Source organism: Hyla sarda, chromosome 4 (assembly GCF_029499605.1).
Source record: "Hyla sarda isolate aHylSar1 chromosome 4, aHylSar1.hap1, whole genome shotgun sequence".
Taxonomy (NCBI): domain Eukaryota; kingdom Metazoa; phylum Chordata; class Amphibia; order Anura; family Hylidae; genus Hyla; species Hyla sarda.
The window spans coordinates 415,502,363-415,526,774 of record NC_079192.1 but is presented as its reverse complement, the minus strand read 5'-3'; the positions used below and the strand labels follow the sequence as shown (position 1 = coordinate 415,526,774).

The 24,412-nt window shown below is 47.9% G+C and overlaps 2 protein-coding genes across 2 annotated transcripts in view; both read left to right on the top strand.

The window, feature by feature from the left end:
• Positions 1–79: 79 nt before the first annotated feature.
• On the top strand, positions 80–3,591 carry RHNO1 (RAD9-HUS1-RAD1 interacting nuclear orphan 1). Its single transcript, XM_056517852.1, is given in 4 exon segments — positions 80–178; positions 502–735; positions 2,879–3,136; positions 3,138–3,591. Coding segments are annotated over 3 exon segments (747 nt in total). The 5' UTR covers positions 80–178; positions 502–570; the 3' UTR covers positions 3,462–3,591.
• A 1,616-nt stretch (positions 3,592–5,207) lies between these two features.
• TULP3 (TUB like protein 3) overlaps positions 5,208–24,412 on the top strand; it is a 24,895-nt gene continuing 5,690 nt past the window's right edge. Inside the window, exons 1-10 of the mRNA XM_056517845.1 lie at positions 5,208–5,323; positions 9,455–9,671; positions 14,281–14,332; positions 14,507–14,675; positions 15,267–15,629; positions 16,441–16,544; positions 16,614–16,811; positions 17,549–17,661; positions 20,323–20,437; positions 20,521–20,619. Coding sequence (XP_056373820.1) covers positions 9,637–9,671; positions 14,281–14,332; positions 14,507–14,675; positions 15,267–15,629; positions 16,441–16,544; positions 16,614–16,811; positions 17,549–17,661; positions 20,323–20,437; positions 20,521–20,619 — 1,248 coding nt within the window. The 5' untranslated portion in view covers positions 5,208–5,323; positions 9,455–9,636. The remainder of the gene's footprint in view (positions 5,324–9,454; positions 9,672–14,280; positions 14,333–14,506; positions 14,676–15,266; positions 15,630–16,440; positions 16,545–16,613; positions 16,812–17,548; positions 17,662–20,322; positions 20,438–20,520; positions 20,620–24,412) is intronic.

Sequence of the window (24,412 nt, the reverse complement as noted above, 5' to 3'; positions counted from 1 at the left end):
TCACATCATCCGGCCAATCAGCGGCTCCTTCGCTGCCAGCCAATCAGAGCGCTGGCCGTTAAGGACTATCCGAGCAGTCGGCCAATCAGGAGTGAGAGTCGCTGTGAGCGGCCAATGAGAAACGGGCCTGACCGGGAGCGAGCGTGCGGGATAAGGAGACAACTACCGGGGGTTGCAGGTGATGAGGCGGGGACGGGGTCTGTATGTGTATAGAGCGGTGTCATTGTGACGTCATCAGGTCAGGAGGTGACAGTTATAGCGTCTGCTGACGTCACTGTTCTAGAATCTTTCTTCTCATTTATGTTTCCATAATTTGTTACATTGTTGTGATGCAATTTAAAGCGGTACGCCCCCTATCTCTGCCATGTTGGTCAGAGATGTTGTGTGTTCCTGATCCAGGCTCCTTTGACGTTCACTATGAAAGTGGAATGACTCCTCTCCGGAGATCCCCTTTAAATGATGTCACGTGCTGATTCTGACGTCCCATCGTTTCTCTTCCAGGTTTAAGCCGTGGTCTTCCTCGTTCCCGCTCCATCATGTGGTTCTCACTCTCTCGGCTTGTCAGTGCTGATGCCGCCCAAGAAACGGAGCGCCTGTAACCCGCGTAAGCCTCGCCTGGTGTTCCTGGAGAGCCCGCTGGAAGGGCCGGTGCATGATTATGGGCCCACCCCACCCCGAGCTGAGACCAAGTGCGCCTCCACCAAACCCCTGGACCCCAGCGCCTCCGCCTCCTGGGTAACTTGTATTGCTGTAATATATTTGTAGAGGAGAACGCTCCTGCTCTGTGCACTAAGCCCTAGGCTTCATTTATACAAGGGGAAGGTGACTGTACATATTAGGGGGGGTCTGGAGGTGACGATGGAGGGCAGAGGGGTCTGGAGGTGATGATGGAGGGCAGAGGGGTCTGGAGGTGATAATGGAGGACAGAGGGATCTGGAGGTGATAATGGTGGAGGACGGAGGGGTCTGGAGGTGATAATGGAGGACAGAGGGGTCTGGAGGTGATAATGGAGGAGGACAGAGTGGTCAGGAGGTGATGATGGAGGAGGACAGAGTGGTCAGGAGGTGATGATGGAGGACAGAGTGGTCAGGAGGTGATGATGGAGGACAGAGTGGTCAGGAGGTGATGATGGAGGACAGAGGGGTCTGGAGGTGATAATGAAGGAGGACAGAGGGGTCTGGAGGTGATGATGGAGGAGGACAGAGGGGTCTGGAGGTGATGATGGAGGAGGACAGAGGGGTCTGGAGGTGAGGATGGAGGAGGACAGAGTGGTCTGGAGGTGATAATGGAGGACAGAGGGGTCTGGAGGTGATGATGGAGGAGGACAGAGGGGTCTGGAGGTGATAATGGAGGACAGAGGGGTCTGGAGGTGATGATGGAGGAGGACAGAGGGGTCTGGAGGTGATAATGGAGGACAGAGGGGTCTGGAGGTGATGATGGAGGAGGACGGAGGGGTCTGGAGGTGATAATGGAGGACGGAGGGGTCTGGAGGTGATAATGGAGAACAGAGGGGTCTGGAGGTGATAATGGAGGAGGACAGAGGGGTCTGGAGGTGATAATGGAGGAGGACAGAGGGGTCTGGGTGGAGGAGGAGGACAGAGGGGTCTGGGTGGAGGAGGAGGACAGAGGGGTCTGGGTGGAGGAGGAGGAGGAGGACAGAGGGGTCTGGGTGGAGGAGGAGGACAGAGGGGTCTGGGGGGAGGAGGAGGACAGTGGGGTCTGGGGGGAGGGAGGAGGAGGACAGTGGGGTCTGGGGGGAGGGAGGAGGAGGACGGTGGGGTCTGGGGGGAGGGAGGAGGAGGACGGTGGGGTCTGGGGGGAGGAGGAGGACGGTGGGGTCTGGGGGGAGGGAGGAGGAGGACGGTGGGGTCTGGGGGGAGGGAGGAGGAGGACGGTGGGGTCTGGGGGGAGGAGGAGGACGGTGGGGTCTGGGGGGAGGAGGAGGAGGACGGTGGGGTCTGGGGGGAGGAGGAGGAGGACGGTGGGGTCTGGGGGGAGGGAGGAGGAGGACGGTGGGGTCTGGGGGGAGGAGGAGGAGGACGGTGGGGTCTGGGGGGAGGAGGAGGAGGACGGTGGGGTCTGGGGGGAGGAGGAGGAGGACGGTGGGGTCTGGGGGGAGGAGGAGGAGGACGGTGGGGTCTGGGGGGAGGAGGAGGAGGACGGTGGGGTCTGGGGGGAGGAGGAGGAGGACGGTGGGGTCTGGGGGGAGGAGGAGGAGGACGGTGGGGTCTGGGGGGAGGAGGAGGAGGACGGTGGGGTCTGGGGGGAGGAGGAGGAGGACGGTGGGGTCTGGGGGGAGGAGGAGGAGGACGGTGGGGTCTGGGGGGAGGAGGAGGAGGACGGTGGGGTCTGGGGGGGAGGAGGAGGAGGACGGTGGGGTCTGGGGGGGAGGAGGAGGAGGACGGTGGGGTCTGGGGGGAGGAGGAGGAGGACGGTGGGGTCTGGGGGGAGGGAGGAGGAGGACAGTGGGGTCTGGGGGGAGGGAGGAGGAGGACAGTGGGGTCTGGGGGGAGGGAGGAGGAGGACAGTGGGGTCTGGGAGGAGGGAGGAGGAGGACAGAGGGGTCTGGGAGGAGGAGGAGGATAGTGGGGTCTGGGGGGAGGAGGAGGATAGTGGGGTCTGGGGGGAGGAGGAGGACAGAAGGGGTCTGGGGGGAGGAGGAGGACAGAGGGGTCTGCGGGGGAGGAGGAGGACAGAGGGGTCTGGGGGGAGGAGGAGGACAGAGGGGTCTGGGGGGAGGAGGAGGACAGAGGGGGTCTGGGGGGAGGAGGAGGACAGAGGGGTCTGGGGGGGAGGAGGAGGACAGAGGGGTCTGCAGACGGGGAATGCTGTTCTATATCCCCTGTGCCATGGACTTATTGCTCTTCCTCTCACACAGGTCTCTCCACAGTTCGATCAGGCCTTAGAGTTGCACTTCCCGGCACGTCGGCGCCGCCGCCATGTCTCGAACAACAACACAGTACAAAGCCGTGCCGCCGGGGGCGCAAACCGGAGCCAACATAGAGTGGCAGGGAGGAAGCCGAGCGTCTGCAAATTCCCCTCTCTATCGTTTACTACCGCTGAGATTCTAGAGACTCAGTCATTCTGCACAACGAGGAGGAGACCGGAGCAGAACTGGGCCGCGCCCGCCCCCGCTGGTGCCCACCTCCCCGCCCAGCCCGGAGGGGCGTTCATACGGTAACATCCCCAGCCCCCCCGATATACGGACTCCAGAGCCAAGTCCAAAGCCCAACCACCTGCTCTCACCCAGTGCGATCCAGACGCCGCTCTCCAGGCACCGGCCCGGTAACCGTGAAGCTACCGACACTCCACTGGCAAACAGCCCGGGGCTGGTCCTGGCCGAGGACACCCCGGAGCATGAATACGGCATACGGCCCACCTGGAGGAGGAGGCAGAGACTTATGAGATACCTCAAATCACGGGGGAAGCTGAAGAGCAACGAAATCCTGGTGAAGCCGTGAGAGATGAGAGCCGGACGCAACAAAATCCTGGTGAAACCGTGAGAGATGAGAGTCGGACTCTACTGTACATTGTAAATATATGAATTGACTAAAAATAAAAAATAAAATCATTTTGATTTGTGTAACAAAAAAAATACATATGCACCAATGTTATTGCCTTTTCTGTATGGCGGTGATAACTGGCACCAGACATATATAGGTGGAGCATGCTGGGATTTGTAGTTCAGCAGCTGTTGGTTGTCGGAAGGGCTTCATTTAAAGGGTCATATATTCAAAGGGTGATTCCATCGGGGGCAGTGCTGGGGCAAAAGCAACCGTATAACCCTCTGAAGGATTTCCCAACCAGGGTGCCTCCGACTCATGCAACACTACAACTCCCAGCACGCCGGGCACACCGCCCGTAAATGATGTAGTGCGAATGGGCACTTACAAGAATATTTCAATTTACCGACAGCAAGCAGAGATCTTGAGGATTTAAAACGCAAATCACGCAGAACTTTTCCATTATTGGAGGATTAAAGGGGTACTCCGCACCTAGACATCTTATACCCTATCCAAAAGTATAGGGGGTAAGATGTCTGATCGTGGGGGTCCTGCCGCTCTCCCTGCTGCAACCGGCATTCATTTAGAGCGTCGGGTTCAGCGCTGGAGGCTCGTGGGAGGAGGCTTGACGGCTGTCACGCCCACTTCCATAGACTTGCATTGAGGGGGCGTGACTGCGACGTCACGAATCTCCGCCCCGCATCTCCAGTCATTCGGCACGGAGCTAAGTTCACTCCGTGCACTGGATGTCTGGGATGCCGCAGCCGAGATTGTGGGGGCGGCTGGGCCCCCGTGATCAGACATCTTATCCCCTATGCTTTGGATAAGGGATAAGATGTCTAGGGGCGGAGTACCTAGCCTTCGGTTATGTCATTCTGGATGACTCTACTTTGTGCAGCTTTTGGCAGAGGGACACAATGTCATTTCGGGCTCCTTATTAGAGATGAGCGAACTTACAGTAAATTCGATTCGTCACGAACTTCTCGGCTCGGCAGTTGATGACTTTTCCTGCATAAATTAGTTCAGCTTTCAGGTGCTCCGGTGGGCTGGAAAAGGTGGATACAGTCCTAGGAGACTCTTTCCTAGGATTGTATCCATCTTTTCCAGCCCACCAGAGCACCTGAAAGCTGAACTAATTTACGCAGGATAAGCAATCAACTGCCGAGCCGAGAAGTTCGTGACGAATCGAATTTACTGTAAGTTCGCTCATCTCTACTCCTTATCCTTGTACTAGATCTGATGGTGTAATGGCAAGTGAATTTCTATACTGATTTATCACCTCAGATTAAAGGGTTAACAAAATTGTGTAAATTTTGTTACATGTGTATTTTTGGTATTACAGACGTCCTGACCCAACCTCTAATCTGATGACCTGAAATGGCAGCTGTGTTACCTATAGAGACCATATATATATATATAGCAGTATTCGTGTGCGTCTTTTGTTATGGCGTTAGTTCACATTCATAGGCCTTTATTCAGACTGTAGCCTTGAGTTGGTGCGGTTTTGTAGGTAACCAGTGCTATATTGTTTTTGAAGTCGGGATGTAGATATAGGGGGAGATTTATCAAAACCTGTGCAGAGGAAGAGTGGTGCAGTTGCCCATAGCAACCAATCAGATTGCTTCTTTCATTTTCCACAGGCCTCTTTAGAGGCCTGTGGAAAATGAAAGAAGCAATCTGATTGGTTGCTATGGGCAACTGAGGCCTGTGGAAAATGAAAGAAGCAATCGGATTGGTTGCTATGGGCAACTGAGGCCTGTGGAAAATGAAAGAAGCAATCTGGTTTCTATGGGCAACTGCACCACTCTTCCTCTGCACAGGTTTTGATAAATCTCCCCCATAGTGTCTTAAGGATAGTCTCCTATGTAATAGTGATCCTCCTGTTTGTACATATCCCGTCACTGTTGCTAATATTGCACTGTCCGTACTTATTGCATTTAATGTTTATTGCACATTAGTCCTTATTGTGCTAAACTAAATGTATATTGCACCTTATTCGATTGTACATATATATATATATATTGCACACTGTAATGTTACATGCTGTCCTTATTGCACTTTTATAACTTCATACATTGCACACAGTCTCTATTTTGGTATATTGCACATATTCCACAAGCGTAATATCCACTTAGCTTATCCTGCTGTGAAGAACGCTGCATTAGGTCTGATGGGTATTCACACGTCTTTGCCCATTATCCTACGCGTTTCCTCCATTCGGATTCTTCAGGGATGTTTTAGAGCTGTCCTTGCGGGTACGTGTCCTCATCACTCCTTTACGTGCGTGTGGCTCGGATGGCGGCCATTCACAGCAGGATGCAGCGTTCTTCACAGCAGGATAAGCTAAGTGGATATTACGCTTGTGGAATATGTGCAATATACCAAAATAGAGACTGTGTGCAATGTATGAAGTTATAAAAGTGCAATAAGGACAGCATGTAACATTACAGTGTGCAATATATATATATGTGCAATCTAATAAGGTGCAATATACTTTTAGTTTACAGTTCTCTCTGCTGACGTTATTATAATAATAATAATAATGTTTTATTTATTGTTGTCCTTAGTGGGATTTGAACCCAAGTCCCCAGCACTGCAAGGCAGCAATGCTAACTAACTAAGCCACCATGCTGCCCTTAGCATACATCTGCTATGCACGGTTGCTAAAATGGACAGAGATGTCAGCAGAGGGCACTGTGCTCGTGAGGTCATCAGTGTTCCAAAAAGAAAGGAATTTCCTCTGTAGCATTCAGTAGCTAATAAGTACTGGAAGGATTAAGATTTTTTAATAGAAGTAATTTACAAATATGTTTAACTTTCTGCCACCAGTTGATTTAAAAGAAAAAAGGTTTTCACCGGAGTACCCCTTTAAGACACTATATCTACATCCCGACTTCAAAAACAATATAGCACTGGTTACCTACAAAACCGCACCGACTCAAGGCTACAGTCTGAATAAAGGCCTATGAATGTGAACTAACGCTAGAACAATAGACGCACATGCACACAAATACTGCCAACTGGACTGGAGCAATATTTGCACAGAGACACTATTAAAGGGGTACTCCAAAGGATAGGGGATAAGATGTCAGATCGCCGCGGTCCTGCTGCTGGGGACCCCGGGGATCTCCGCTGCGGCACCGCGCTATCATTACTGCGCAGAGCAAGTTCGCTCTGTGCGTAATGACGGGCGATACAGGGGCCGGAGCAGTGTGACGTCATGGCTCCGCCCTTCATGACATCACGGCCCGTCCCCTTAATGCAAGTCTATGGCAGGGGGCGTGACGACCGCCACGCCCCCTCCCATAGACTTGTATTGACGGGGGCGGGCCGTGATGTCACGAGGGGCGGAGCCATGACGTAACGATGCTACGGCCCCTGTATTGCCCGTCATTACGTGCAGAGCAATCTCGCTCTGCGCAGTAATGATAGTGGGGTGCTGCAGCAGCGATCCCCGGGGTCCCCAGCAGCGGAACCCCGGCGATCTGACATCTTATCCAGTAGAGACTTTTAAAGTATTTAGTCAGTCACCAATTGTACAAGTTCTCCCCCTTATAAAGATGAGGCTGTAATTATCATCATAGGTTATAACCTCAACTATGAGAGACAGAATGAGAAAAAAAAATCCATAAAATCACATTGTCTGATTATTAAATAGATTATTTGCAAATTATGGTGGAAAATAAGTATTTGGTTAATAACAAAAGTTCCTCTCAATACTTTGTTATATTCCCTTTGTTGGCAATGACAGAGGTCACATGTTTTCTGTTTTCACAAGGTTCTCACACACTGTTGCTGGTATTTTGGCCCATTCCTCCATGCAGATCTCCTCTAGAGCAGTGATGTTTTGGGGCTGTCGCTGGGCAACACGGACTTTCAACTCCCTCCAAAGGTTTTTTTATGGGGTTGAGATCTGGAGACTGGCTAGGCCACTCCAGGACCTTGAAATGCTTATTACGAAGCCACTCCTTCATTCCCCGAGCGGTGTGTTTGGGATCATTGTCATGCTGAAAGACCCAGCCACGTTTCATCTTCAATGCCCTTGCTGATGGAAGGAGGTTTTCACTCAAAATCTCACAATACATGGCCCCATTCATTCTTTCCTTTACACGGATCAGTCGTCCTGGTCCCTTAGCAGAAAAACAGCCCCAAAGCCTTATGTTTCCACCCCCCATGCTTCACAGTAGGTATGGTGTTGTTTGGATGCAACTCAGCATTCTTTCTCCTCCAAACACAAGTTGAGTTTTTACCAAAAAGTTCTACTTTGGTTTCATCCGACCATATGACATTCTCCCAATACTCTTCTGGATCATCCAAATGCTCTCTAGCAAACTTCAGACGGGCCCGGACATGTACTGGCTTCAAGGGGATAGGGGATAAGATGCCTGATCGCGGGAGTCCCGCAGCTGGAGACCCCCGGGATCATGCAAGCGACACCCCGTTTGTAATCAGTCCCCGGAGCGTGTTCACTCCGGGACTGATTACGGTCGACCGCAGGGCCGGCGGCATATGACGTCACGCACTCTGACCCCGTGTGATGTCATGCTCCGCCCCTCAATGCAAGCCTATGGGAGGGGGTGTGATAGTTATCACGCTCCCTCCCGTAGGCTTGCATTGATGGGCGGAGCGTGATGTCACACGGGGGCGTGATGTTACATGCCGCCGGCCCTGCGGTCAACTGTTTTCAGACCCGGAGCAAACACGCTCCAGGGACTGATTACAAACGGGGTGCCGCGTGTATGATCACGGGCATCCCCAGCTGTGGGACTTCCGCGATCAGGCATCTTATCCCCTATCCTTTGGATTGGGGATAAGATGTCTAAGCACCGGAGTACCCCTTTAAGCAGGGGGACACGTCTGGCACTGCATGATTTAAGTCCCTTGTGGTGTAGTGTGTTACTGATGGTTGTCTTTGTTACTTTGGTCCCAGCTCTCTGTAAGTCCTTCACTAGGTCCCCCCGTGTGGTTCTGGGATTTTTGCTCACCGTTCTCATGATCACTTTGACACCACGGGGTGAGATCTTATGTGGAGCCCCAGATCGAGGGAGATTATCAGTGGTCTTGTATGTCTTCCATTTTCTAATAATTGATCCCGCAGTTCATTTCTTCACACCAAGCTGTTTGCCTATTGCAGATTCAGTCTTCCCAGCCTGGTGCAGGTCTATGATTTTGTTTCTGGTGTCCTTCGACAGCTCTTTGGTCTTGGCCATAATGGAGTTTGAAGTGTGACTGTTTGAGGTTGTGTCTTGTATACTGGTAACAAGTTCAAACAGGAGCCATTAATACGTGTAACGAGTGGAGGACAGAGGAGACTCTTAAAGAAGTTACAGGTCTGTGAGAGCCAGAAATATTGCCTGTTTGTAGGTGACCAAATACTTATTTTACTGAAGAATTTGCGCTATTGGTGGCTGACTAAATACTTTTTTGCCCCCCTGTAGATCATATAGTGGGGTCTGTATTATACATAAATATATCTTGAACCAGTCTGCCTATTCTCTGCTGACATCAAAAAGGCATTTTACTCCACACAACTTCCACGCACTGGATATTTTCTCTTTTTCGGACCAGTTTCTGATGGGTTGGCACGAAAAATCCAGGAAATTATCCGAATTTTAGAGAGTTGTCTTGACCGCGTCTACGTGCCTAAATGCATTGAGTTGCTGCCATGTGATTGGCTGATTGACTGTGCCTAATACAGTGCCCACTGTGTATACATCAAAACTGTAGACCACCAGATGGTGCAAAACTACAACTCCCAGCATGCCCGGACAGCCTTCGGCTGGGAGTTGTAGTCTTGCACCCCCTGGAGGGGCTCAGTTTGCAGACCACTGTTGTAGATACATGTAATATCCAGATATCTCTAATACACACGTTTGTTCTTTTTGGGGGTTTGTCTGTTACACATAAAGTTTGGCATGTTCATTCACAAGAATTCCTCGGTCTCCCCCCAGTGTTTACTTAGCTCCGCCCCTCATTCCTCAGTGCGGGCCCCGCCCCCAGGACGCTCGGCCGTCCCAGCAGCCAATGCGGTGAGGCCGCGGACCAATAGGAGGGCCGGACATTGCCGGGTGCGGTTGTTAGGAGCAGGCTGGTTGCTAAGGGACGGGAATCTATCGGGGAAAGAAGCTGCGAGATGGAGTCCGGCGGGGACTGGGGAACCGGAACCAGGTACAGGGGGGACGGGGGTACAGTCTGAGACCCCGACAGCATCACCACCCACAGACCCCGACATCATCATCACCACCCATAGACCCCGACATCATCATCATCACCCACAGACCCCGACATCATCATCATCACCCACAGACCCCGACATCATCACCACCCATAGACCCTGACATCATCATCATCACCCACAGATCCCGACATAATCATCATCATCACCACCCATAGACCCCGACATCATCATCACCCCACAGACCCCGACATCATCATCATCACCCACAGACCCCGACATCATCATCATCATCATCACCCACAGACCCCGACATCATCATCATCACCCACAGACCCCGACATCATCATCATCATCATCATCATCACCCACAGACCCCGACATCATCATCATCATCACCCACAGACCCCGACATCATCATCATCATCATCATCATCACCCACAGACCCCGACATCATCATCATCATCATCATCATCACCCACAGACCCCGACATCATCATCATCACCCACACACCCCGACATCATCATCATCACCCATAGACCCCGACATCATCATCATCACCCATAGACCCCCGACATCATCATCATCATTCACAGACCCCGACATCATCATCATCACCCATAGACCCCGACATCATCATCATCATCATCACCCCACAGACCCCGACATCATCATCATCATCACCCATAGACCCCGACATCATCATCATCATCATTATTATCACCCATAGACCCCGACATCATCATCATCACCCATAGACCCCGACATCATCATCATCACCCCACAGACCCCGACATCATCATCATCACCCCACAGACCCCGACATCATCATCATCATCACCACCCATAGACCCCGACATCATCATCATCATCATTATTATCACCCATAGACCCCGACATCATCATCATCACCACCCACAGACCCCGACATCATCATCATCATCATCATCACCCACAGACCCCGACATCATCATCATCATCATCACCCACAGACCCCGACATCATCATCATCATCACCCACAGACCCCGACATCATCATCATTATCACCCACAGACCCCAACATCATCATCATTATGACCTATAGACCCCGACATCATCATCATCATCACCACCACCCACAGACCCCGACATCATCATCATCACCCATAGACCCCGACATCATCATCATCATCACCACCCACAGACCCCGACATCATCATCATCACCACCCACAGACCCCGACATCATCATCATTATCACCCATAGACCCCGACATCATCATCATTATCACCCATAGACCCCGACTTCATCATCATCACCCACAGACCCCGACATCATCATCATCATCATCATCACCCACAGACCCCGACATCATCATCATCATCATCACCACCCACAGACTCCGACATTATCACCAGCCACAGACCCCGACATCATCATCATTATCACCCATAGACCCCGACATCATCATCACCACCCACAGACCCCGACATCATCATCATTATCACCCATAGACCCCGACATCATCATCATCACCCATAGACCCCGACATCATCCTCACCCATAGACCCCGACATCATCATCATCACCCATGGACTCCGACATCATCATCACCCATAGACCCCGACATCATCACCACCCACAGACCCCGACATCATCACCACCCACAGACCCCGACATCATCATCACCTACAGACCCCGACATCATCATCACATACAGACCCGGACATCATCATCATCACCCACAGACTCTGACATCATCATCATTATCACCCACAGACCCCAACATCATCATCATTATGACCTATAGACCCCGACATCATCATCATCATCACCACCACCCACAGACCCCGACATCATCATCATCACCCATAGACCCCGACATCATCATCATCATCACCACCCACAGACCCCGACATCATCATCATCACCACCCACAGACCCCGACATCATCATCATTATCACCCATAGACCCCGACATCATCATCATTATCACCCATAGACCCCGACTTCATCATCATCACCCACAGACCCCGACATCATCATCATCATCATCATCACCCACAGACCCCGACATCATCATCATCATCATCACCACCCACAGACTCCGACATTATCACCAGCCACAGACCCCGACATCATCATCATTATCACCCATAGACCCCGACATCATCATCACCACCCACAGACCCCGACATCATCATCATTATCACCCATAGACCCCGACATCATCATCATCACCCATAGACCCCGACATCATCCTCACCCATAGACCCCGACATCATCATCATCACCCATGGACTCCGACATCATCATCACCCATAGACCCCGACATCATCACCACCCACAGACCCCGACATCATCACCACCCACAGACCCCGACATCATCATCACCTACAGACCCCGACATCATCATCACATACAGACCCGGACATCATCATCATCACCCACAGACTCTGACATCATCATCATCACCCACAGACCCCGACATCATCATCATTATCACCCACAGACCCCAACATTATCATCATTATCACCCATAGACCTCGACATCATTATCACCCATAGACCCCAACAGCATCATCACCTACAGACTCCGACATCATCATCATTATCACCCACAGACCCCGACATCATCATCATTATCACCCACAGACCCCGACATCATCATCATTATCACCCATAGACCCCAACAGCATCATCACCTACAGACTCTGACATCATCATCATCCACAGACCCCGACATCATCATCATCATCACCCACAGACCCCAACATCATCATTATCACCCATAGACCCTGACATCATCATCATCACCCATAGACCCCGACATCATCATCATTATCACCCATAGACCCCGACATCATCATCATTATCACCCATAGACCCCGACATCATCATCATCATTATCACCCATAGACCCCGACATCATCATCATCACACATAGACCCCGACATCATCATCATCACCCATGGACCCCGACATCATCATCATCACCCATAGACCCCGACATCATCAACACCGACATCATCATCACCCATAGACCCCAACAGCATCATCACCTACAGACCCCGACATCATCATCACCCACAGACCCTGACATCATCATCATCACTCACAGACCCCGACATTAGTGCTAGGTGTTATGACCAAAAATGCATATCACGGTATTTTTGTAAGTTTATGGCGGTTCCACGGTATCTTAGGGGTAGTCCAGGGGTGAAAAACATATCCCCTATACTGGTGAAAAACATATCCCCTATACTGGTGAAAAACATATCCCCTATACTGGTGAAAAACATATCCCCTATACTGGTGAAAAACGTATCCCCTATCCTAAGGATAGGAGATAAGTTTGAGATTGCGGGGGGTCCGACCGCTGGGGCCCCCTGCGATCTCTCTGTACGGGGCCCCGGCTCTCCGGCCAGATAGCGGGTGTCGACCTTCGCACGAAGCGGCGGCCGACACTCTCCCTCAATACATCGCTATGGCAGAGCCGGAGATTGCAGAAGGCAGCGCTTCGGCTCTGCCATAGAGTTGTATTGAGGGGGGCGTGTTGGCTGCCGCTTCGTGCGGAGGTCGACACGCCCCCTTCCCGCGGGCTGTTGGGGTTCCGTACAGGAGATCGGAGAGGGGCCTGACCGGTATTGCGGTATAGGAAAAATTCATATCGTGCAGGAAAAAGGAACCGGTATATCACCCAGCACTACCCAACATCATCATCATCACCTACAGACCCCAACATCAACATCAACATCATCATCACCTACAGACCCCCCCACATCATCATCATCATCACCTACAGACCCCGACATCATCATCATCATCATCATCACCTACAGACCCCAACATCAACATCATCATCATCACCTACAGACCCCCCCACATCATCATCATCATCATCACCTACAGACCCCAACATCAACATCATCATCACCTACAGACCCCCCCACATCATCATCATCATCATCACCTACAGACCCCCCCCACATCATCATCATCATCATCACCTACAGACCCCCCCCACATCATCATCATCATCATCATCACCTACAGACCCCAACATCAACATCATCATCATCACCTACAGACCCCCCCACATCATCATCATCATCATCACCTACAGACCCCCCCACATCATCATCATCATCATCACCTACAGACCCCAACATCAACATCATCATCATCACCTACAGACCCCCCCACATCATCATCATCATCATCACCTACAGACCCCAACATCAACATCATCACCTACAGACCTCAACATCATCATCATCATCGTCACCTACAGACCCCAACATCAACATCACCATCACCCACAGATCTCAACATCATCATCATCATCGTCACCTACAGATCCCAACATCAACATCACCATCACCCACAGACCCCCCACATCATCATCATCACCTACAGACCTCAACATCATCATCATCATCATCATCACTTACAGACCCCCCACATCATCATCATCATCATCACTTACAGACCCCCCACATCATCATCATCATCATCACTTACAGACCCCCCACATCATCATCATCATCACCCATAGACCCCGACATCATCACCATCACCCCCCTGCTCTAACCCCCAGCTGTCATCCTTTATCCGCAGTATTCTGGATGATGAGAACGCCCGTCTCCGCCAGCTGAAGCTGCACAACCAGGTGGGTATAGAGGGCGGCATCTCCATCCTATCACTGTCCTCATCTCCCGTCTGGGAGGATTACCATAGATCTCCACTTATCGTGCACACTCTCCATGTGTGATCACGCTCTCACACAACCCGTTCTTCTAGAATGAATCTCACCCCTAATGCACATTGTGTCTGTCATGTCCAGCGGGCCCTCCTGGAGCAGAAGCAGCGGAGGAAGCGGCAGGAGCCACACATGGTGCAACCAAACCTGGAGCCCCGGAGCCGGCGAGGACGGGCCAAGAAGAGCGAGGAGCAGGCCCCCCTGGTGCAGAGCGTCACCCCCACATCTGCCGCCTCTCATCCCGTTTTAGATGGTGAGTGGGGACCCCAAAAATGTTCAGGCCATTGGGGTCTGGCTCATTAGAATTGCAACTCCATATACTTCCTGTAGGTGGCAGCATAGTACAGGCTAATTCTGCATTAGGTGGAGATTTCAAACTTGATTTCTGACCTGTGTGCCTCCAGCTGTTGCAAAACTACAACTCCCAGCATGCCCGGACAGCCGAAGGCTGTCCGGGCATGCTGGGAGTTGTAGTTGTGCAACAGCTGGAGGCAAACTGGAGGAAAAGGCTGCTTTAGATTCCGCTTCTTGGCTTTGTCCCAGACTTGGCCAGAAGCCCAATAAGGTCCTAAGGTGAAGCTATGAGGCTCTTGTACAAAGCCGGGCATGCTGGGAATTGTAGTTTTACAACAGCTGGAGGCACACTGCTTTGGGGAAACACTGCTTTGATTCTGCTGCTTGACTTTGTCCTAGGCCAAATTAGGTCCTAAAGTATGAGTCTCCTCTGACCGGGCATGTTGGGAGTTGTAGCTTTGCAGCACTTTTCGGCCCCCCTGTACCTGAGGGGGTGGGGGCGGCTGCCGGTTCAGCGTCTTCTGCTTTGTTGATACAATGTCATCTACAGGAATAGACGGTCCGGCCGCGTTCCTCACCTCGGAGAGCCAGGATCTGGAGTATAGGATTCACATCCTGTCGGTGGGAGAGACCTGTCCCGATGAGATCGCGTCCGACGACTCCAGGCCCAACTCCAGCGAGGTGAACGGCAGAGCCGGACCCCCTCAGGGCAAACCCACCGCCGCCAAAGAACGGAAAGGCAAATCTCGGATACCGGAGACAAAACCCAGAAGCAACCAGAGCCTCTTAACAGAGGTGAAGACATTTACTGCTCCCCCCAGCGAACCTACAGCCGGACCTGAGGAGGAGGAAGAGACCCCCACAAAACCTGAGGTGTCCAAACGGTACCTGCAAGAAATGCTGCAGGAGAGGGGTGAGTGTCCCTGTACATCACTGTGTACATACATTACTGATCCTGTACTGATCCTGAGTTATATCCTGTATTATACTCCACAGCTGTACTCACTATTCTGCTGGTGAGGTCACTGTGTACATACATTACATTACTTATCCTGTACTGATCCTGAGTTATAACCTGTATTATACCCCAGAGCTGCGCTCACTATTCTGCTGGTGAGGTCACTGTGTACATACATTACATTACTTATCCTGTACTGATCCTGAGTTATATCCTGTATATTACTCCAGAGCTGTACTCACTATTCTGCTGGTGAGGTCACTGTGTACATACATTACATTACTTATCCTGTACTGATCCTGAGTTATATCCTGTATTATACCCCAGAGCTGTACTCACTATTCTGCTGGTGAGGTCACTGTGTACATACATTACATTACTGATCCTGAGTTATATCCTGTATTATACTCCAGAGCTGTACTCACTATTCTGCTGGTGAGGTCACTGTGTACATACATTACATTACTTATCCTGTACTGATCCTGAGTTATATCCTGTATTATACCCCAGACTGTACTCACTATTCTGCTGGTGAGGTCACTGTGTACATACATTACATTACTTATCCTGCACTGATCCTGAGTTATATCCTGTATTATACTCCAGAGCTGTACTCACTATTCTGCTGGTGAGGTCACTCTCTACATACATTACATTACTTATCCTGTACTGATCTTGAGTTATATCCTGTATTATACTCCAGAGCTGCACTCACTATTCTGCTGTTAGCCCTTGTTCACACTTCTTACGCTTTATAATCTTCTAGGTCTCTCGGAGAGTCTGAGGTTTGATGAAGAGTCTTCAGATGAGGGGGAGACGGAGTCGGGGGGCACCCGTCCTGGATCTTCCTCCAGTAAGAAGTCTCTGACGGTGAGTACCAGGCTGTGGACTCTGGATCAGCTGTCAATGTTTCCTCTATTAACCCTTTCCCATTTACAGGACTCGGCCTCTGCAGACCCCGCTCCAGTAGCGCCCCCTGCAGATGGGGTAGATGTGGGAGAACTGAAGGAGTTTGCTGTCCGTCCAGCCCCTCGGGGCGTAACTATAAGATGCAGGATCAGCCGTGACAAAAAGGGGATGGACCGCGGGCTGTATCCCACCTATTACATGCACCTGGAGAGGGACGACAGCCGGAAGGTACGAGGACAGGGGGTGGTACTACTTTAAGGGGTCTTCTGCTTTTTGTTAGAGGGGTCTCCAAACTATAAAATGATCACAGAATAACCTGTTTCTGGGACCCCCCCCCATGATCAGCTGAATGGGAAAGTCTGGTAACAGTTGTTCAGTTCCCCTGCAGTGCCTCCGCAGGGCAAATGAGGCATTACACGTATTTTATTTTATACATATTTTATTTTATTCTATTGCATACATTTTACACACACATTTTTTATTTTATTGTAATTCACTTCTCACATACAGGTTTTCCATCTTTATTTTATTTTATGTTATTTTAATTTTATTATTATTTATTTTTTGTTTATGTTTTCATTTTTTTTCCTTCATTATTTTGTTTTATACGTTTTACACATTTTTTATTTTATTGTAATTCACTTCTCACTTACAGATTTTCCTTCTTTTCTTTTTTTATATTATGTTATTTTTAAGTTTTTTTTTAATTGTATTATTTTGAGTTTTTTGTTTTTTTAAGTTTTTTCCTTTGATTATTTTATTTTATACATTTTACAAATTTTTTTATTTTATTATAATTCACTTCTTACAGGTTTTCCTTCTTTATTTTATTTTTAGTTTGTAATTTTTTTATTATTCTTTATTTTATTATTTTTATATTTTTTGTATTTTGTATTTTTTTTCCTTCATTATTTTATTTTATACATTTAACTTTTATTTTATTGTAATTCACTTCTCACTTACAGGTTTTCCTTCTTGCTGGAAGAAAGAGGAAGAAAAGCAAAACCTCCAACTACCTGATCTCCACGGACCCCACAGACATGTCCCGGGAAGGGGGAAGCTTTATAGGGAAACTCCGGTATGTATGACCCGAGGACCGAGACTGTATGATCGCATTTCTATCAATCGCTCGTACTGTTCAGTGTACAGTAATATTGGTCAAATATTCCTCTAAAAGACGCAGATTGAATATAAAAACATATCAAAACTGCGCATAATGTGAACTGAGCCCAACCCACTTATGAGTCTCAGTTTAGGCTTCTGGTTGCTGGAATCTAGTCAGGTGATTAGATTGCTCTCATTAGCAGTGCTCAGATGCAGTGATCAGACTCCACCCCCTTTCTCTGCACAGCCAGGGGATTCATGGGAAATGTAGGCAGCATTGTGAAATCATTTCAGTGATGGAATTACAATCAGTATGGCTGAGAACTCCATGCCTGCCACATCTGCTAAAACAAGTAAGCACAAGCTATACACAAGAATCTCAACATCAGTGTTTCCCAACCAGAGTGCCTCCAGCTGTTGCAAAACTAAATCTCCCAGCATGCCCGGACAGCCTTTTGGCTGTCTGGGCATGCTGGGAGATGTAGTTTTGCAACTGCTGGAGGCACCCTGGTTGGGAAACACTGCTCTACATTGTTCTCTAGTAACAGTCTATGCCGCATTATAGAAGCAAAGAAATTCCCGAAGTGCTCCTTTTAACCCCTTCCCGACCCATGACATACATGAACGTCATTGGTCGGGTGGGCGGACATGGCGGGGGCCCGCGGGTCGGGTCCGCGTCATGACCGGGAGAAGTCCGCTGTGATCAGCAGCTGACATCTGTCGGTAATGACAGATTTCGGCGATCGTGCCGAGTTCCGTCATTTAACTGGTTTAAGGGGTACTCCGGTGGAAAACTTTTTTTTTTTAATCACCTGGTGCCAGAAAGTTAAACAGATTTGTTAATTACTTCTATTTTTGGAACACAGAGCTCTCTGCTGACATCACGAGCACAGTGCTCTCTGCTGACACCTCTGTCCATTTTAGGAACACTCCAGAGCAGCATATGTTATGTTTGCTATGGGGATTTTCTCCTACTCTGGTCAGTTCTTAAAATGGACAGAGGTGTCAGCAGAGAGCACTGTGCTCCTGATGTCAGCAGAGAGCTCTGTGTTCCAAAAAGAAAGGAATTTCCTCTGTAGTATTCAGCAGCTAATAAGTACTGGAAGGATTAAGATTTTTTTTTTAATAGAAGTAATTTACAAATCTGTTTAACTTTCTGGTACCAGTTGATTTAAACAAAAAAAAAGTTTTCCACCGAAGTACCCCTTTAAATACCGTGATCTATACAGATCACGGCATTTAAACACTAAATGCCGCTATTCCCTGGTGTCTAATAGTCCCATAGCCGCCTGCAATTATGGGTTGCTAGGGAAGCCTGAGGTCTTACCGTGTCCTCGGCGTCTTCCCTGGCTCTGTTCTTGCTTAGGGCTTACTTAGGCAGCCCTTAGCAATCAAGCACAGATTTCATGGAGCAATGCAATGCAATAGCATTACATTGATCTGTGTAAGCCATCTGATGATAGGCCCCTAGGGGGCCCAAAAAATGTGTATAAATAATATTTAAAAAAGTAAAAACATTTAAAAAAAAAAAAAAAAAATTTTAAAAATCCCTCCCCTAATAAAAATTCAAATCACCTCCCTTTTCCCATTTTCTAAATAAAACACTGCCCCCCAAAAAAGGCACAATATTTGGTATCGCTGCGTGCGTAATTGTCAGAACTATTAAATTATTATGTTCCCGCGTAAATGCAAAAAAATTCCAAACGCCAAAATTGCGGATTTTTGGTTACATTACATCCCAAAAAACTAAATTTGTAAAAAGTGATTTAAAATTTTTTTTTTTTTAAATACAGAACTACACGAAAGGGGTACCGTTAAAAACTACAGCTCATGGCGCAAAATGCAAACCCTAAAACAGCTCTGTAGGTGGAAAAATAAAAAAGTTATAGGGGTGAGAACATGGTAATGAACAAAGTAATTTTTTCTTTTTTTTTTTTTCTTCAAGGTTTAAATTTTTTTTAACAATAAAACTAAACAAAAATAATTCAAGTCTGGTATCATTGGAATCGTAGTGACCCATGGAATAAAGACGGAATGTCAGATTTACCGTATTTTGAACTCCGAAAAAAATAATTGCCCTATAAAATTTTGCAATTCCGAATATTTTTTTCAATTCTTACCCTGCATATAATTTTTTTCTGGCTTTGTAATACATTGTATGATTAAAAAAATAAAAAAAAATAAATGAAAAATGTGAATCATTGGAGAGTCCAATAACACAACTTTGTCAGTCAAAAAACAAAAAAGTTATGGAGGAAAAAAAACATGAGCCAGAAATCTAAATTTGCTGGGTCATGAAGGGGTTAAAGGGGTACTCCGCTGCTCAGTGTTTGGAACAAACTGTTCCGAACGCTGGAGCCGGCGCCGGGAGCTTGTGACGTCATAGCCTGCCCCCCTCATGACATCACGCCCCGCCCCCTCAATGCAAGTCTATGGGAGGGGGCGTGACGGCCGTCACGCCCCCTCCCATAGACTTGCATTGAGGGGGCGGGGTGTGATGGCATAAGGGGGTGGGGCTATGACTTCACAAGCTTCCAGAGCTCCGAACAGTTTGTTCCAAACGCTGAGCAGCGGAGTACCCCTTTAATGAGGCGGCAAATCACTTTTTAACCCTCTGTTGCCCACATTTTTTCAGATCCAATCTAATGGGGACCAAGTTTACAGTATATGACAGCGGACAGAACCCGGGCAAGGCTCGGGGGTTAGCGGACGGCTGCGCGGTGCGGCAGGAGTTGGCGGCGGTGTGTTATGTAAGTATTGGGGAGCAGTCACCGTATCCCCCTCCCCCGGGTATTGTCACCGTTTACCCCCCCAATGTCATCTCATCCTACAGGAGACCAATGTGCTGGGCTTCAAGGGGCCCCGGAAGATGTCGGTGCTGATACCGGGAATGAACATCAACCACGATCGCATTCCCTTCCAGCCACAAAACGTGAGTTCTTTAACCCTCCCGCTGCCAGACGTTTCTTGCTGCGTTCTGCATCAATATGGGGGCTAGAATGTTCTTCTACAGTCATGGCCGTAAATGTTGTCCCCCCTGAAATGTTTCTATAAAATGAAGTATTTCTCACAGAAAAGGATTGCAGTAACACAGGTTTATTCCCTTTGTGTATATATATATATATATAGATCTCCTCTCCTCTGTATATATATATATATATATATATATATATATATAGATCTCCTCTCCTCTGTATATATATATATATATATATAGATCTCCTCTCCTCTGTATATATATATATATATATATATATATATATATATAGATCTCCTCTTCTCTGTATATATATATATATATATATATATATATATATATCTCCTCTTCTCTGTGTATATATATATTGCAGTAACACAGGTTTTGCTATACACATGTTCATTCCCTTTGTGTATATATATATAGATCTCCTCTCCTCTGTATATATATATATATATATATATATATATATATATATATAGATCTCCTCTCCTCTGTGTATATATATATATATATATATATATATATATATATATATATATATTGCAGTAACACATGTTTTGCTATACACATGTTTATTCCCTTTGTGTGTATTGGAACTAAACCAAAAAAGGAGGAAAAAAAGCAAATTGGACATAATGTCACTCCAAAAATGGTCTGGACAAAATTATTGGCGCCCGTAACTTAATATTTGGTTGCACCCTTTGGAAAAAATAAGTGAAATCAGTGTCTTCCTATAAGCATCAATAAGCTTCTTACACCTCTCAGCCGGTATGTTGGACCACTCATCCTATAACCATCAATAAGCTTCTTACACCTCTCAGCCGGAATGTTGGACCACTCTTCCTATAACCATCAATAATCTTCTTACACCTCTCAGCCAGAATGTTAGACCACTCTTCCTATAACCATCAATAAGCTTCTTACACCTCTCAGCCAGAATGTTAGACCACTCTTCCTATAACCATCAATAAGCTTCTTACACCTCTCAGCCGGAATGTTGGACCACTCTTCCTATAAGCATCAATAAGCTTCTTACACCTCTCAGCTGGAATGTTGGACCACTCTTCCTATAACCATCAATAAGCTTCTTACACCTCTCAGCCGGAATGTTGGACCACTCTTCCTATAAGCATCAATAAGCTTCTTACACCTCTCAGCTGGAATGTTGGACCACTCTTCCTATAAGCATCAATAAGCTTCTTACACCTCTCAGCCGGAATGTTGGACCACTCTTCCTATAAGCATCAATAAGCTTCTTACACCTCTCAGCTGGAATGTTGGACCACTCTTCCTATAACCATCAATAAGCTTCTTACACCTCTCAGCCGGAATGTTGGATCACTCTTCCTTTACAAACTGCTCCCGGTCTCTTATTGGACGGCGCCTTTTCCCAACAGTAATTTTAGGATCTCTCCACAGGTGATCAATGGGATTTAGATCTGGACTCATTGACACTTCAGAACTCTCCAGCGCTTTGTTGCCTCCATTTCTGGGGCTTTTTGACGTATGTTTGGGGTCATTGTCCTGCTGGAAGACCCAAGATCTGGGACACAAACCCAGCTTTCTGACACTGATCTGTACAGTGCGACCCAAAATCCATTGGTAATCCTCAGATTTCATGATGTCTTGTACACATTCAAGGCCCCCAGTGCCAGAGGCAGCAAAACAACCCAAAACATCACTGACCTCCCCCATATGTCACTGTAGGTACTGTGCTCTTTTCTTTGTAGGCCTCATTCCGTTTTCGGTAAACAGTAGAATGATTTGCTTTACCAAAAATCTCTATCTTGGTCTCATCTGTCCACAAGACGTTTTCCCAGAAGGATTTTGGTTACTCAAGTTCATTTTGGTAAAATGTAGTCTTGCTTTTTTATGTCTCTGTGTCAGCAGTGGGGTCCTCCTGGGTCTCCTCCATAGCGGGGTCCTCCTGGGTCTCCTCCATAGTGGGGTCCTCCTGGGTCTCCTCCATAGCGGGGTCCTCCTGGGTCTCCTCCATAGCGGGGTCCTCCTGGGTCTCCTCCATAGCGGGGTCCTCCTGGGTCTCCTCCATAGCGGGGTCCTCCTGGGTCTCTTCCATAGTGGGGTCCTCCTGGGTCTCCTCCATAGAGGGGTCCTCCTGGGTCTCCTCCATAGAGGGGTCCTCCTGGGTCTCCTCCATAGAGGGGTCCTCCTGGGTCTCCTCCATAGCGGGGTCCTCCTGGGTCTCCTCCATTGCGGGGTCCTCCTGGGTCTCCTCCATAGCGGGGTCCTCCTGGGTCTCCTCCATAGCGGGGTCCTCTGGGGTCCTCCGGGGTCTCCTCCATAGTGGGGTCCTCCTGGGTCTCCTCCATAGTGGGGTCCTCCTGGGTCTCCTCCATAGTGGGGTCCTCCTGGGTTTCCTCCATAGTGGGGTCCTCCTGGGTCTCCTCCATAGTGGGGTCCTCCTGGGTCTCCTCCATAGTGGGGTCCTCCTGGGTCTCCTCCATAGTGGGGTCCTCCTGGGTCTCCTGCATAGCGTTTCATTTCATTTAAATCTCGCCGGATAGTTTGCGCTGACACTGATGCTCCCTGAGCCTGCAGGACAGCTTGAATATCTTTGGAACTTGTTTGGGGCTGCTTATCCACCATCCGGACTATCCTGAGTTGACACCTTTCATCAGTTTTCCTCTTCCGTCCACGTCCAGGGAGATTATCTACAGGGCCATGGGGTGTAAACTTCTTGATAATGTTCCGCACTGTGGACAAAGACAAATCTAGATCTCTGGAGATGGACTTGTAACCTGGAGATTGTTGATATTTTCCCACAATTTTGGTTCCCAAGTCCTCAGACAGTTCTCTTCTCCTCTTTCTGTTGTCCATGCTTAGTGTGACACACACACAGACACATAATGCAAAGACTAAGTGAACTTCTCTCCTTATTATCTGCTGTCAGGTGTGATTGTTATATTGCCCACACCTGTTACTTGCCCCAGGTGAGTATAAAGGAACATCACAGGCTGGAAACAATCTTATTCATCCACAATTATGAAAGGCGCCAATAATTTTGTCCGGACCATTTTTGGAGTTTGGTGACATTATGTCCAATTTGCTTTTTTTCCTCCTTTTTTGGTTTAGTTCCAATACACACAAAGGGAATAAACATGTGTATAGCAAAACATGTGTTACTGCAATATATATACACAGAGGAGAGGAGATCTATATATATATATATATATATATATATACAGAGGAGAGGAGATCTATATATATATATATATATATATATACAGAGGAGAGGAGATCTATATATATATATACACACAAAGGGAATAAACATGTGTATAGCAAAACCTGTGATACTGCAATATATATATACAGAGGAGAGGAGATCTATATATATATATATATATACATACAGAGGAGAGGAGATCTATATATATATATATATATACAGAGGAGAGGAGATCTATATATATATATATATATATATATATATATATATATACAGAGGAGAGGAGATCTATATATATATATACACACAAAGGGAATAAACATGTGTATAGCAAAACCTGTTACTGCAATATATATATATACACAGAGGAGAGGAGATCTATACATATATATATATATATATATACAGAGGAGAGGAGATCTATATATATATATACAGAGGAGAGGAGATCTATATATATATATATATATATATATATATATATATATATATATATATATACAGAGGAGAGGAGATCTATATATATATATATATATATATATATATATATATACA